General features: G+C 38.3%; 1 protein-coding gene across 5 annotated transcripts in view; it reads left to right on the top strand.

Annotated features, from left to right (window-relative positions):
* The window catches only part of scube3 (signal peptide, CUB domain, EGF-like 3), a 117573-nt gene that overhangs the window by 17178 nt on the left and 85294 nt on the right, over positions 1-15101 (top strand). For 3 of the 5 annotated variants that reach the window (XM_084427779.1, XM_084427783.1, XM_084427781.1), the window contains exon 2: positions 13033-13158. In XM_084427779.1, coding sequence (XP_084283905.1) covers positions 13033-13158 — 126 coding nt within the window. The remainder of the gene's footprint in view (positions 1-13032; positions 13159-15101) is intronic. The other 2 variants (XM_084427782.1, XM_084427780.1) reach the window with 1 other exon arrangement.

Genomic DNA, 15101 nt, shown 5'->3' with positions numbered 1-15101 from the left:
AGACCGAATGAGAGATCTCCAAGTGGAGAAATAGGAGTGACAGCACTACAAACATCTAGTGTACGCCACACAATATGCACCAAAAGTCAATAAATATGAATAAGCTAGTTACACATCATAATTCTTAATTCATAGTCAAGATGGTTCTAAAACAACATGAATAGTGTACGACAATGGCAATTGGGTCTATTGCATTCAAAGACTAGTCATCATTTACGAACAGCAATGCACGGTCCATCAACTGTTTGGTTATGAACATTCATCAAAATATCATCTTTTGTGTTCAGAAGAAGAAAGAAATTCATACAGGTTTAGAACAACTTGAGGGTGAGAAAATGATGACAGAATTTTCATTTTTGGGTGAACTATCCCTTTAACAACAAGTTGAGCTCCGTTTGGATCGGTCTGAGTTATTCCAAACCGGGCCAGTGGCACTGAGTGCAGTTTTATGAACTGGTGAAAAGATGACAACCTTTAGCAGGTCCTCTGCCAACCCTGAACCTCCCCCCCCCCGACCGACACGTCTGGTAATCCGTCTGTTAACAGGCTGCCTTCATTCTGACTGAGAAAACCTTGATCACGAGCCGTACTGGAACTTTCCCTGTCTGTGATGAAAGGTTATGAACTGCCATATCAGCATCACGTCATTTAGGTTTTGCCTGCACTGCAAAACTTTCTCTGTGTAATTTCAATCGTACCAGTTTCCCATTGGCTGGTTTTTCATACAACAGCAGTATATTAAATGCAAGCAGTCTATTTATTCTGTCTAGACTAGTCTTAGATGACTGAACAAAATGTGCGGGTTTCACATTTTGAGTTAACTGCATTGAGCCTTCGTTGGGTGTTAGTGTTGCAAACTCAGACGAGCTTTACGGAACATCTAAATTTCTGTGATTTTCCAGTAAAATGTGCTCATAAAGTGGTACATTTTTTATTGGATATTACTGGCTGGAATGAACTATGACATTTTTATCCCCCATTTTACTTTAGAGAAATAATGGTGACACTTTACAATAAAGTTCCTAATGAATCTTGTTTTCCGCCACAGAATAAAAAAGCCAAAAAGGTAATTGCGACTTTTTATCTCACAATTCTGACTCTTTTTCTCAGAATTGCTTGTTATAAAGTCAGAATTGCAAGATATAAAAAAATTCAGTCTTAAATCTCAAAATTCATACTTTTTTATTGCAATTGCGAGTTTATATCTCTCAATTCTGACTTTTTTTCTTGCAATTCTGACTTTATCGCAATTCTGACTTCATATCTCGTTAATACAATTTTTTTGTTGCCATTGCAAGTTTATATCTTGCAATTCTGACTTTATATCGCAATTCAGAATTTTTTCCTGCAATTCTGAATTTTTTTCTCACACTTGCAAGTTTATCTCACAATTCTGACTTTATATCTCGCTATTTTGACTTCATATTTCGCAATTGCACGTTTAAATCTCGCAATTCTGACTTTTGTCTTGCAGTTCTGACACTATATCTTGCATCTGACTTTATATCTCGCAATTCTGACTTTTTTCTCGCAATTCTGACTTTTTTCTCGCAATTCTGACTTTTTCTCGCAATTCTGACACTATATCTCGCATCTGACTTTATATCTCGCAATTCTGACTTTATATCTTGCAATTCTGACTTTTTTCACAGTTGCAAGCTTATATCGCAATTGCAAGTTTATATCTCACAATTCTGACTAATTCGCAATTACGAGTTTATATCTCGCAATTCTGAGAAAAAAGTCAGAATTTCAAGATAAAAAGTTGCAATTATCTTTTAAATTGTGTTATTCTGTAGCGGAAACTACATTTGTTAACTTGCTTAAACTAAGAATTAAAAAAAATAAGCATTTATTAGTTAAACATGAACTAACATGAGCAGTTATTTTCATTCACAGCATGAACTTCAAGATTCATTTAATTTAAGATGATGATATTTCAAACAGTTGCTGAAGTATGATCAAGTAATGTTTTTAAAGGGATAGTTCGCCCAAAAAACAAAAACAACAAAAAAAATTGTTCCAAACCTATACATTGTAAAAAAAATATTTTTCAAAGTTGTAAATAAAACAAAGATTGGAAAGAAAATACTATTTCAGATTTTCTACTGCAAAATTCCACATTTAATTCAATGTGTTACTTGCCGTTTCCTTGTAATTTTTGGTGAAATTTACTAGCAATTTGTAAAAATTGTTTCAAAACATAAAACCTACACCAATTTTTTTTTTTTTGAATATAAAAGTAGATATTTTAAAAGAATATCGGGGTCCAAATAAAATTGGACCCCATTGACTTTCCCTGTACTTACAAAGAAGAATGAAAGAATAGATGAAGTCACACAGGTTTGGAAGGACATTTTCAAATTGTTATATTTGGCTGAACTATCCCTTTAATACAAGGCTTAAAGGGATAGTTCACCCAAAAATGAAAATTCTGTCAGTAATTACTCACCCTCATGTTGTTCCAACCCCGTAAGACTTTCGTTCATCTTCAGAACACAAATTAAGATATTTTTGATGAAATCTGAGAGCTGTCTCACTCCTCCATAGGCTTCTAGGTAATTGAAACTTGCCGGACCAGAAAGTTAGTAAAGACAATGTTTAAAATAGTCCAAGTGACTGCAGTGGCTCAACCTTAAGTTTATCAAGCGACTAGAATACTTTTTGTGTGCAAAACCCCCCCCAAAAAATAACGACTTTATTCAACTCTTCTGTGTGGGTCTGAGTGAGTTGACGTAGTGTAACAGCGCAGCGCTTCTGGGTTGTACGTCAGAACGTAGGCTCACTATTGGCCAGCATCACACGCATCACACACATGACCAGCGTCGGCCAATAGTGAGCCTACGTTCTGACGTACAACCCAGAAGCGATGCGCTGTTACACTACGTGAACTCAAGTTTTTGCGGACAAAAGTATTCTCTTCGCTTGATAAACTTAAGGTTGAGCCACTGCAGTCACTTGGACTATTTTAACGATGTCTTTACTAACTTTTCTGGTCCGGCAAGTTTCAGTTACAGAGAAGCCTATGGAGGAGTGAGACAGCTCTCAGATTTCATCAAAAATATCTTAATTTGTGTTCTGAAGATGAACGAAAGTCTTACGTGGTTGGATCAACATGAGGGTGAGTGATTACAGACAGAATTTTCATTTCTGGGTGAACTAACCCTTTAAGCGACGGGTCAACTGCACTGCAATTTCAGCAGTTCATAAACTCTGAGCTTTAAATGACCGCTGTTGTTGTTTGAAGACAGCCACCATCACTCAGCGCTTACAGTAACACACACGGCTTTTCCAGCGCGCCGAGGACGCCGGGCACAAATAGAAGCAGGCGATATTTCTTTTACGAGCTGTTCGGAGGACAAACAGTGAGTTCCTTCATTAGATGAAGGCGATCTGGGAAGAGACGGCGGGGGGAGGATGCTAAATTCTGCTCTAATGTTGACGTCTGCATTTCATCAACACCCTTTTTTCTTTCGTCCCGTCTGTGCGTCGCCTAATAGCCCATGAGATGAAGACTTTGTGCTGGCTTCGCATGTGACGGCCTGCCAGCTCACACAACCAACACCTCTCTCGCTCAAACATCGCTCCGCCACATGCTAACGGATGCTTGGCCAGAAGCGAGAGGCTGTCTCGGCGCTACTGTATCTGGCTTTACACCAGCTCGGAGGGTTGGCTGCCAAACTTGTGAGGGCAAAGTTAGATCCACTTGCTAAAATAATATTGATTTAGTTGGTGGAACCACCTGAGAGTGAGTGTGAAGTGGTCGGGATGCTTTTGGATTTAACTCTGAATTTGGATCACTTAACTGAAGACATAACTTCATACACTAGTACAGTATTACTGACATATTTTAATTTGGTTGTACTGCACTGACCAGGACAGCTGTTGATGCAGTTATTTATTTTATTTGGTTATTTAATTTTATATTTTTTAATATTTTATTTTAAATATTTGTATTTGTATTATATTTTATGTTCTTATTTTATTTTAGTTATGTTTTTTTATTAAAATTTTATTTTATTATATTTTACGTTGCTTTACAATATTTTATTTTCAAATATTTAGTTTTTTATTTTATTACATTTTATATTGTTTTTTTCATATATTTTTTATTTGGTTATTTCATTTTATATTTTAAAAAATATTAGTATATATTTTTTAATTATTTAATTTTATTCTAATTTCTGTTGCATTCAAATTTTATTGTATTTTAATTTTAATTTATTTAGTTATATTTTATCTTGCTTTTTAATATTTTATTTAATTAAAAAATATATAGTAAAAAAAAAAAAAAAAAAGATTTTGTCCAATGTTCCAGCTCAATTTAAATGTATAACTATTTGCGGTAGTAATTTACATGTGATCAGATAATGCTTAGGTATATTAACTCTTGTGTATTGTGTATTAGGTATATTAACTATTTTGACTATATTCTGCCTCCAAATAATCACCTAACAACCACCTAGAACACCCTAGCAACCAGCCACAATATTGTGTTGACGATATTGCACATGCAAGCAACACTTGTGTTTCTTCATAAAACGTACATTCAAGTTTATCCTTATTCTTTAAAACAATTTCATAAAGTTTAGGCTACCTACTAACAATGATATCTTAGTAAATGGAAAACTATATTATTAATTATTAATGTAGAATTAGTGCTGTGTGCTTCTGAGATTATTTCTGTAGCGTGTGTAAAGCAGGGCTTGGGCAAACACTGAGGATCTGACTGGGACCAAACATCGCCATGTGTTTGAACTACACACCTTCAGTGAGTCCGTACGTCTAAATAAACTGCCCAGTGAGCACAACATCCAGAAAAAACTTCATACACAAACCACACTTTTAAGGAAAGCTTAAAACTTCAAGGAGTCAAGATTAGTCTCGGTAGCATGACCTCACTATCCCCCACTGGCAGATGGCAGTACTACACGATCTTTCTCTGTTGACAAACTGAATTGCAATCATATGATACAACTAATGCATAAGAATATATAGGCTTCCTGTAGCTAAAGTTCTTGAGCATTCTGCTTGCAACGCAAAAATCATGGATTCAATTCCCAGGGAATGCATGAACTGAAACAATGTATACTGTAGCTTCAGTGCAATGTAAGTTACTTTGGGTAAAAGCATTTGCCAAATGCAAAATGTATAAATTGCATTATTAGTATATGTTTTAAGTATATTTAAGTAGTTTTTAGTATAAGGCCCTTAAACCAGTGAAATACAGCGCAAGACTTACTTTATGATACATGTATGGTGCTTTTATATAGTTTGCAAACACCATTCACTTTCATTAAACAACTGTTAATTTAGTATTTATAATTTAGTATTATTTATATGCTATTATAGTGGCTTTATTTTTTATATTTTCAGTTTTCATATTAATTTTAGTCATTTTGTTTTGTGCTTTTGTAATTTTTATTAGTTTTTAAATATTTTATTTTTATTTTAATATATTTTATATTGCTTTTCTAATTAGATTTGAATTATTTAATTTTATTATATTTTATGTTGCTTTGTAATATTTAATTTAATTGTATATATTTTTTTTTCATTTTTTTATATTTTATTTTATTATATTCTATGTTGATTTTTTTATATTTTATGTTATTTGGCTATTTGGTTATATTAGCCTATATTTTTAACCATTTTATTTAAAAATATATATATATTTTTAACCATTTTATTTAAAAATATATATATATTTTTCTTTTATTCTAATTTATGTTGCTTTCTGATTTATTTTATTTTATTGTATTTTTATTTTGTTTTACATTTTTTTACAGCTTTTTTTTGTAATTTTACTACTTCAGCTTCAACTTATTTTGTTTCAGTTAGTCTGCAAAGGAACATTTCTAATTAGTTTTCCATCAAATACGTCTGAATTGAACTTTTTCTTCTGTCTTTGACATCTCAGCTCAAGACTGTCTGAATTCGGGATAACATGCTTGCACACTACTCGTACTGTTTATGCCATAAATAAACATAATTTAAAAGAGAAATAATACGAGTAGTATGCTATTTAAAATTCTTTCTGCTTAAAAATGTGTTGTTGAGGTGTTGTCAGTTTTGTCATGACATCATGTTCCTGCGCTCTGAGTCTTAAGTGATTAGTCACATGGTATTTACAGCTCATGTTTTTGACTTGCGAGAAAGCTATAGCTGAGAAGCTGCCATTGAGATGAATGGTAATGCTAACGGCTGGCTCTCGGTTAATACAAAGAAAGAAATGCAAGTCTCAAGCTCTCGAGTCGAATCCTCAGATGTGTTGCTAGTGGAAACAAAATCTCATAAACAGAGTTCAGTTTCATAGAAAGATTACAGCAGCCGTGAACACTTTATTGAGGATTCTTAAAGGTTTATGTTTCTAGGTCAACGGAGGAAAGTATTCAAGTCACTTTCATGTTAGCCAAAGTAATAAAGACATTTTATGTTCTGGTGGAGCACATAAATCTCTCTGAAGCATGGGGAAATAATGTGGATCTTCACAACATTTGACACATTTGGAAAAGTTTTTGACTTGGTTTGGTTTTCTTGTGATAGAGAAGCTGAATTTGAATCTGCAATCTACAAAATATTGTTCAAACATGTTCGTCAGCAGTTTGAGCTCTTTAAAGGGATAGTTCACCCCAAAATGAGCATTTACTCACCCTCGTGTTGTTTCATATCCGTATGACTTTCATTCTTCAATATAGCCGTAAAGGAAAAATCTCAAGCTTCAAAAATGAGTCTTCTGAAGTCGTGGAAATGCAACTAAACCATTGAGTTGGTGGACGATCATTAACAAATCACTCAGATATGAACCAGATTAACTGATTCTTATAAAAGATCAAACTCAAAATTATTATTCGTTGATGAATCTGACTTCTCTCATTTATATGGAAGCTTGTTTCCACCACAGAATAGAATATTTTAAAAGATAATTGCGACTTTTTATCTCAGAATTGCGAGATATAAACTCACAATTGCGTGTTATAAAGTCAGAATTGTTAGATATAAACTCGCAATTACCTTTTTTTTGTTTTTATTCTGTGGCGGAAACAATCTTCCATACATTTACTCCCATGAACGTGTCAAGGAGAAACATTCATGCAGGTTTGAAACCAACACAAAGGTGAATAAATGAAGGCAGAATTCTCATTTTTGTGTGAACTATCCCTTTAAAAACCTTCCCAGACCACATATTTTCTTTATTTTTGATCAATGTAATCAGCGTCTCTTTCCTAAATCTCAGCCTTGGTGTTGTTTCCAGTTTGAAACGCACAAAAGAAAGAACAAAACAGCCAGAAAAATAGTTTGGCATCATGCATTTCTTAAAATTCGCCTCCCTTCTCTACTAGAGCGCCGTGAAAGCTTCTCTAAACTCATGAACAGATTAACAGTGACATGTTTATTTTCTCTTTAAAACAGCATTTGGGTTTACAACCACTAGAGCACTTTGTGATTGATTTAGCAGTAATAAGGAGTCTGTTTCATCCATTTTATTACATGAAAAACTGTTTTCTTCTGGGACTGAATGGAGACGCTGATTGATTTTGCCGTGCGAGCGTGATTGCAGCTAATTGGTCTCATTGGATCTGCTGTGTGACCGTGATTGTGGGTAATGGATCTGATTGGCTCTGTTGAGGACGTGTGATTGTGGTCAGTGAATCTGATTGATTATGATTGGCTAGAGTTTTCACTGGCGGAATCAAGGGGTCAGGGTTTGACTGGTTCAGTTTGCCCCTGCTGGTAGATTTTGTAACTACACCATGCTGGACTAACTAGATCAAGCTAACCAGCCACACAATGACCATGATCTCATCAGTTCTGTTGTATAAAATATGATTTTGACTAATTATATTATTGTATAAGCATGATTATGACTGATGAATCTGTGTTCTGTGGGGATTAGATCATGTGTGGTTAATTAATTCGCAAGTGAAATGAGGTTGTAATCACTTAATTTTTCTTTGAAAACATTTAGGAGTTTCGAAGCTCCCTCCACTTAACAAATGACTTTCATTTTCCAGCTATTGGAAGGTTGAATTGGTCTGACCTTGACGTTATAGTCTGTTTTCTCATTTGCTAACGTGTAAAAACTCATTGTTCTTTCACACTGACCATTAGCCGTGGCTAAATTGCCATTCCCCCGTAAAAGAGCTTTTATTGGTATTCGTTTTATATCCAACCAAGCAATATTGTTGAGCTGCATGTTTTTTAAATTATGTGCATTTTAAGATTGGGTGAACGATATGATATCAGTCCTCTGCTTTGGTGTCTGCTGAGTACATTTTACCTTTCAGTAGGAATAGTTCACCTAAAAATGAAACACAGTCTATTTGACTCCATTTGCACTTTTCCAAGCATGCACGATAGCTTTGTGTGATGAGAAGACTGAAATTTAAAGCGTTATTCAATGAAAACCTCCTGCAAAACGTTGTATTTGCATCAGTGTTGAATTGCAAAAAATGGTGTGTTGAAGCTCCATGGCATATTTGATGCACCAATGGCATTGGTGCTTGCATGTCATGTCAAGTCAAGTCATATTTATTTATATAGTGCTTTTTATAATACGGATTGTTTCAAAGCAGCTTTACAGAGATAACAGGAAAATAATGCAACAAAGTTTGTTTCCAGAAGAAAATAGCATCACGGTCCAGCTTAAGTAAGTTCTGTGATGTTTCATTTTTGTTGTAAAAAAGTTATTAATTTAGTTAATTTATATATATATAGCCACTCTTGAGAAAACCGTGATGTCGTCGTCCAGCTCAGTTCAGTTGTAATATAATGGTGTCAATGCAGGCAGATCAATATTATTGTTGAAAATTAAATTAAATTAACGGGTTTGATGAGGATCAGTGCCGATGGCTGTCGTGCCGATGAAGCTTTCACAGGGGAGAGTCTAGTTGACACAATCTCTGCTGACACTTCAGGGATGCGTTGTGGTCGTGTCTAGGCACAAGTCCTCCATCTGATCTGGATACGGCCCGAATCCGGCTGACTACATCGTGCGTTGTGGTCGTGTCTAGGCGCAGGTCCTCCATCTGATCTGGATACGGCCCGGATCCGGCTGACTTCATCGTGCGTTGTGTTCGTGTCTAGGCGCAGGTCCTCCATCTGATCTGGATACGGCCCGGATCCAGCTGACTACATTGTGCGTTGTGGTCGTGTCTAGGCGCAGGTCCTCCATCTGATCTGGATACGGCCCGAATCCGGCTGACTACATCGTGCGTTGTGTTCGTGTCTAGGCGCAGGTTCTCCATCTGATCTGGATACGGCCCGGATCCGGCTGACTTCATCGTGCGTTGTGTTCGTGTCTAGGCGCAGGTTCTCCATCTGATCTGGATACGGCCCGGATCCAGCTGACTACATCGTGCGTTGTGGTCGTGTCTAGGTGCAGGTTCTCCATCTGATCTGGATACGGCCCGAATCCGGCTGACTACATTGTGCGTTGTGTTCGTGTCTAGGCGCAGGTTCTCCATCTGATCTGGATACGGCCCGGATCCGGCTGACTTCATCGTGCGTTGTGTTCGTGTCTAGGCGCAGGTTCTCCATCTGATCTGGATACGGCCCGGATCCAGCTGACTACATTGTGCGTTGTGGTCGTGTCTAGGCGCAGGTCCTCCATCTGATCTGGATACGGCCCGAATCCGGCTGACTACATCGTGCGTTGTGTTCGTGTCTAGGCGCAGGTTCTCCATCTGATCTGGATACGGCCCGGATCCGGCTGACTTCATCGTGCGTTGTGTTCGTGTCTAGGCGCAGGTTCTCCATCTGATCTGGATACGGCCCGGATCCAGCTGACTACATTGTGCGTTGTGGTCGTGTCTAGGCGCAGGTCCTCCATCTGATCTGGATACGGCCCGAATCCGGCTGACTACATTGTGCGTTGTGTTCGTGTCTAGGCGCAGGTTCTCCATCTGATCTGGATACGGCCCGGATCCGGCTGACTTCATCGTGCGTTGTGTTCGTGTCTAGGCGCAGGTTCTCCATCTGATCTGGATACGGCCCGGATCCAGCTGACTACATCGTGCGTTGTGGTCGTGTCTAGGTGCAGGTTCTCCATCTGATCTGGATACGGCCCGGATCCAGCTGACTACATTGTGCGTTGTGTTCGTGTCTAGGCGCAGGTTCTCCATCTGATCTGGATACGGCCCGGATCCGGCCGACTACATTGTGCGTTGTGTTCGTGTCTAGGCGCAGGTTCTCCATCTGATCTGGATACGGCCCGGATCCGGCTGACTTCATCGTGCGTTGTGTTCGTGTCTAGGCGCAGGTTCTCCATCTGATCTGGATACGGCCCGGATCCAGCTGACTACATCGTGCGTTGTGGTCGTGTCTAGGTGCAGGTTCTCCATCTGATCTGGATACGGCCCGGATCCAGCTGACTACATTGTGCGTTGTGTTCGTGTCTAGGCGCAGGTTCTCCATCTGATCTGGATACGGCCCGGATCCGGCCGACTACATCGTGCGTTGTGTTCGTGTCTAGGCGCAGGTCCCGCATCTGATCTGGATACGGCCCGGATCCGGCATGTGTCGTTACTGAACTGAATTGGGAAAAAAATACTTTGAATAATGGCTTTTATTTTAGTCTGTTCCTCACACAAAGCACTTATATGAATAAAAAAAAAAACGACTTGACATTGTGCGTAAGTCATATAGACTACTTTCATTGTGCATTTTGTTCTTTTTTAAAACTTGACAGACGTGGCCAACATGAGCTGTTGTTGAACTGTATGTAAAAAGCTGTGAGGATTCTTCTAAATTTCTCTTTTTGTGATGCATGGAAATTAGAAAGTCATAAGGAACGACATGAGCGTACGATGATCGTAGGTCATGGTCTCCAGGATTGGGCATTTGGACTCATGTGTTTCTGAATTTAAATGTTGTTGAATGCATCATTTTCCTTATTTTCCTTATTTTCCCTGGCCTCAGCATGGGAGCTGACAAATGGTATGTTTTATAGTATTAGGGCTCTTAAGAAAAAACACCAATTTTCCTGCAGCGTAAAGACACTTTAGTAATGAACAAGCACTCTGAGTGCTGTACTAAACCCCTAAAAGCTTTGTACTGTAAACAGCATGTGAGTAATTCAATGACTTATGCCACCACAAGGAACATCCACCGCTTTCCTGCAGCCTCCGCAAAGAGATTTTCTCATTTGTAATGAATTCTTTAAAAGAAGTGAGAGACATCTGTGGATTCTAGAGTGAAAACTGTGGATGGGTTAGAGGTTTCAGCTTGATGAGATATCAATACTGTTGGCCGGCAAGTGTTCAAATTAAACGGTTGTCGTTTCTTACCAGCAGCTTCGAGAAGACTCTGTGGAAACTGGTTCAAGATTGTTGGACCTCTAACCCTGTAATAAGCAGTCTCCTGCTTTGATGGGCATCTGTTTTTTGTGAACTGCATTCACAGAAGACAAGAGCAATGAGACAGAACTGTTTTGTGATAGACTCCAGAAGGAGAAAGACAGATTTGACTGTTGAAGCCATGTGAAATCACTTTGTTTTCCAGCCAGTGCCTAACAGTTTTGTAGTTTAGTTTAATTTTGCACAACACCCCCTCGTGTTCAATGCATATTTGCCAAAGAGCTATTAGAATTTACTGCATAATTCGATTTATGGCAGGGTGGTATGACTTGGGCCAGACAGAAATCACACAGAACATCCTGGAAACTAGAAAGACAGCAATGCCCTGCAACCATCCAAAACATTTTAGGAACTGCATAGCAACGCCCTGGCAACAACACACAAATGCTTAGCAAATGCATAGCAACATCCTGGCAACCACCCAGAACACCCTAGAAACTCCATAGCAACTCTCTGGCAACCCCTCAAAGCACCTTAGCAACTACTGTACATAGCAATGTACCGGCAACCACTAAAAACATCATAGTAACTGCATAGCAACGTCTTGGCAACCACCCAGAACACCCTAGAAACTCCCTGGCATCCACTCAAAACACCCTAGCAACTTTATAGCAAGTCCCTGGCAACCATTCAAAGTACCTTAACTACTTCATAGCAATGCAGTGGCAATCCCCCAAAAACACCATAGTAACTGCATAGCAACATACTGACGACAACCCAGAACACCCTAGCAACTGCATAGCAACTCCCTGGCAACTACTCAAAGCACCTTAGCAACTACTGTACATAGCAATGCATTGGCAACCACAAAACTTTACCTTAGTAACTGCATAGCAGCGTCCTGGCAAGTACACAAAACACCTTAGCAACTGCATAGCGATGCCCTGGCAACCACCCTAAGCACCTTAGCAACTGCATAGTAACACCCTGGCAACAAAAACTGCATAGCAACGCTCTTGGAACCACCTAAAACACCTTAGTACCTGCATAACAACACCCTGGAAACCACCCAGAACACCTTAGCAACTGCGAAGCAATGCCTTGCCAACCACCCACAGCGCCCTAGCATCATCCTATTGAATTTTACATGAAGAAAAACACTCTTTTTGTTCGGACAACATAAAGATCTAGTTTTAACTCTGTCATGGTAGTTGTCAAATTAGATTTGTATATTTTCTGAAGAAACAGAGTATTAGAAGACTGTCTTTTGTTAGGGTAACCATGACAATGTTATTGACCTTTGATGAGGACAGAATGTATTTTTGTTGTTACGGTTTAGTCAAAGCGATGCGTAGCACCAACTCAACTGCAGGAAATGCCAGTGCGCTGGTGAAGTATCCCTGTGCGGGAAATGTTGGGTTTGGCTTTAATCCCAGAGGTCACAGGAATATGAGATGCTGAAGTCCTCAGAATTACGTCTCAACTGGGAACAGCTCGGTTTTGTGCTCAGATCTGGTTTGGAGAGGCTGGATTGCTGTCTCTTCACCTCTGGACATGGTTTTTGGTGGAATTGTAAAATTAATTTGTTGTCACATTACTGTTCTTGCATGCTGGATCATCAAGTTTTCGCTTGAGTGTTTCTATGTACCTGCCTGGGGCAAAAACATGTGTCGGTATTTCTCAAAATAGAGCGTGCCCAAGCTCTTCTAAGCCTCTTGATTTCCTTTTCTCTCAGCAGATGTGGACGAGTGCGCCGAGGCCCTGGACAGCTGCAGTATAGATGCCATCTGTCAGAACACCCTCAAGTCATACAAATGCATCTGCAAATCAGGATACAAAGGTGATGGGAAACACTGCGAAGGTAAGAAACATTAAAGATACAAAAACATGAGGACTTAACAACACTTGATTCTGTATATTTAGAATATACTTCAAAAACATTTTTCATCTGTATTTTTGTCTTATTTTAGAGTAAAACTATTAAGTATACAGTGCTGATGAAGTTCTACTGTATGTTAAAAGGCTTTCTTGTATCCCAGCTTAATATGTAGAAACAACCCGATTAAACATAGACATTATTATTTGTGACAATTAATTTATTCAATTAATTCAAATAAAAATAAAATAAAAAATAACATTTCCAAGCTTCACACTTTGAAGTTACATTTAAAACAAGATCAACTTATTTGAGATCAAAGTGCATAAGAGAATATACTTATGGCTGTTGATTTAAGAAGTTAATTTAGTGCAATTAATCATAAAAAATAATGCAATAAAATAATTAATCACAAGGTCTACTTTAGACAGATCTCAGTTGCCACAATAATGTCTTGAACTCTTTAATTCCCACCCAAAATAACTTAGCAACTGTATAGCAACACAAAAATGCTTAGCAAATGCATATCAACGTCCTGGCAACCACCTACAACACCTTAGCAACTCCATAGCAACGCCCTGACAACCATGCAAAGCACCTTAGCCACTACATAACAATGGACTCAACTGGCAACTACCCAAAAACACCATAGCAACATCCAGGCAACCACTCAAAAATGCTTAGAAAATGTATAGCAACGCCCTGTCAACCACCCAGAACACCCTAGCAACTCCATAGGAACTCCCTGGCAACGACTCAAAACACCTAGGGTGGCAACTCCCTGGCAACCATTCAAAGCACCATTGCATTGCTACTACATAGCAATGCACTGGCAACCACCCAAAACACCTTAGTAACTGAATAGAAGCGTCCTGGCAACCACCCATAACACCCTAGCAACTGCATAGCAATGACCTGGCAACTACTCAAAACACTTTAGTAACTGCATAGCGACGCCCTGGCAACCACCCAAAGCACCTTAGCAACTGCACAGCAACACCCTGGGAACCACCCAGAACACCTTAGCAAAAAAGCAATGCCTTGGCAACCACCCACAGCACCCTAGCATCATACTATTGAATTATATAGAATATAGAATATAGAAATATAGAAATATTTCTATAAAAATATAGAAACCTATTCTACCAACCCTAACCCTATAAACCCTATAAACCCTGATCCCTATTAACCCTAACCTAACAGTCTACTAATACTCTAGTGAGAGTTAGTTGACATGTAGTTGCAAAGTTAATTATAGTTAATAGAATGTCGAAAGTGGACAATAGAAATAGTGTAACCTACTGTTCTCTTGTTTTAAGTACAAATTTACCCATACTTGAGGTTTAAAACATCAGAAAACAATTTGGCTGTGGGGAAAGAAAAATAAACCTAATTCTAATCTTAATATCATATGCTTCTCAAAAACAATTATCTTGTTTAAGGAGAGTGAGATATTTTTTTACTTGGAATGAAGACAAAATTACTCATAAAATCTGTTGTTTTTGCTGTGTAGTCTATAATAAGATCACTTTGGCTGAGTGTGTGTGCGTGTGTGTGTGAACAGTGTTCAGACACTTCAAGGTCTACGTCTCCATGTCTCATTTCTGCAGTTCCTTGGCTTCATTTTCAGACTATCCTGAGGGAAGGGAAATAGGTGTTCAAATACAAGATTAAAAAGATGACAGACTCAATTCTTTACACTTTGGACGTGAAATAGAGCATGAAATATCTTACACGTTACCGATAATGACTTGGCCTGGTAATTACACAGAGATGTTTCCACCACCACAAAACGGTTTGCATTTCCAATCACGTTAATGTGAGTTAACAGCACTAAATTGCACAATGATATAGCCATGTCTTTGGAAATATTGTTTTCTTGAGGCCGTTTGCCTTTATGCGGGAAGTTTTTAAAGCTCAGTTGTATT

Source organism: Rutilus rutilus, assembly GCF_951802725.1.
Source record: "Rutilus rutilus genome assembly, chromosome: 13".
In the NCBI taxonomy this organism is placed as follows: domain Eukaryota; kingdom Metazoa; phylum Chordata; class Actinopteri; order Cypriniformes; family Leuciscidae; genus Rutilus; species Rutilus rutilus.
The sequence above is the reverse complement of the archived record's forward strand: the minus strand, read 5'-3'. Positions and strand labels throughout refer to the sequence as shown.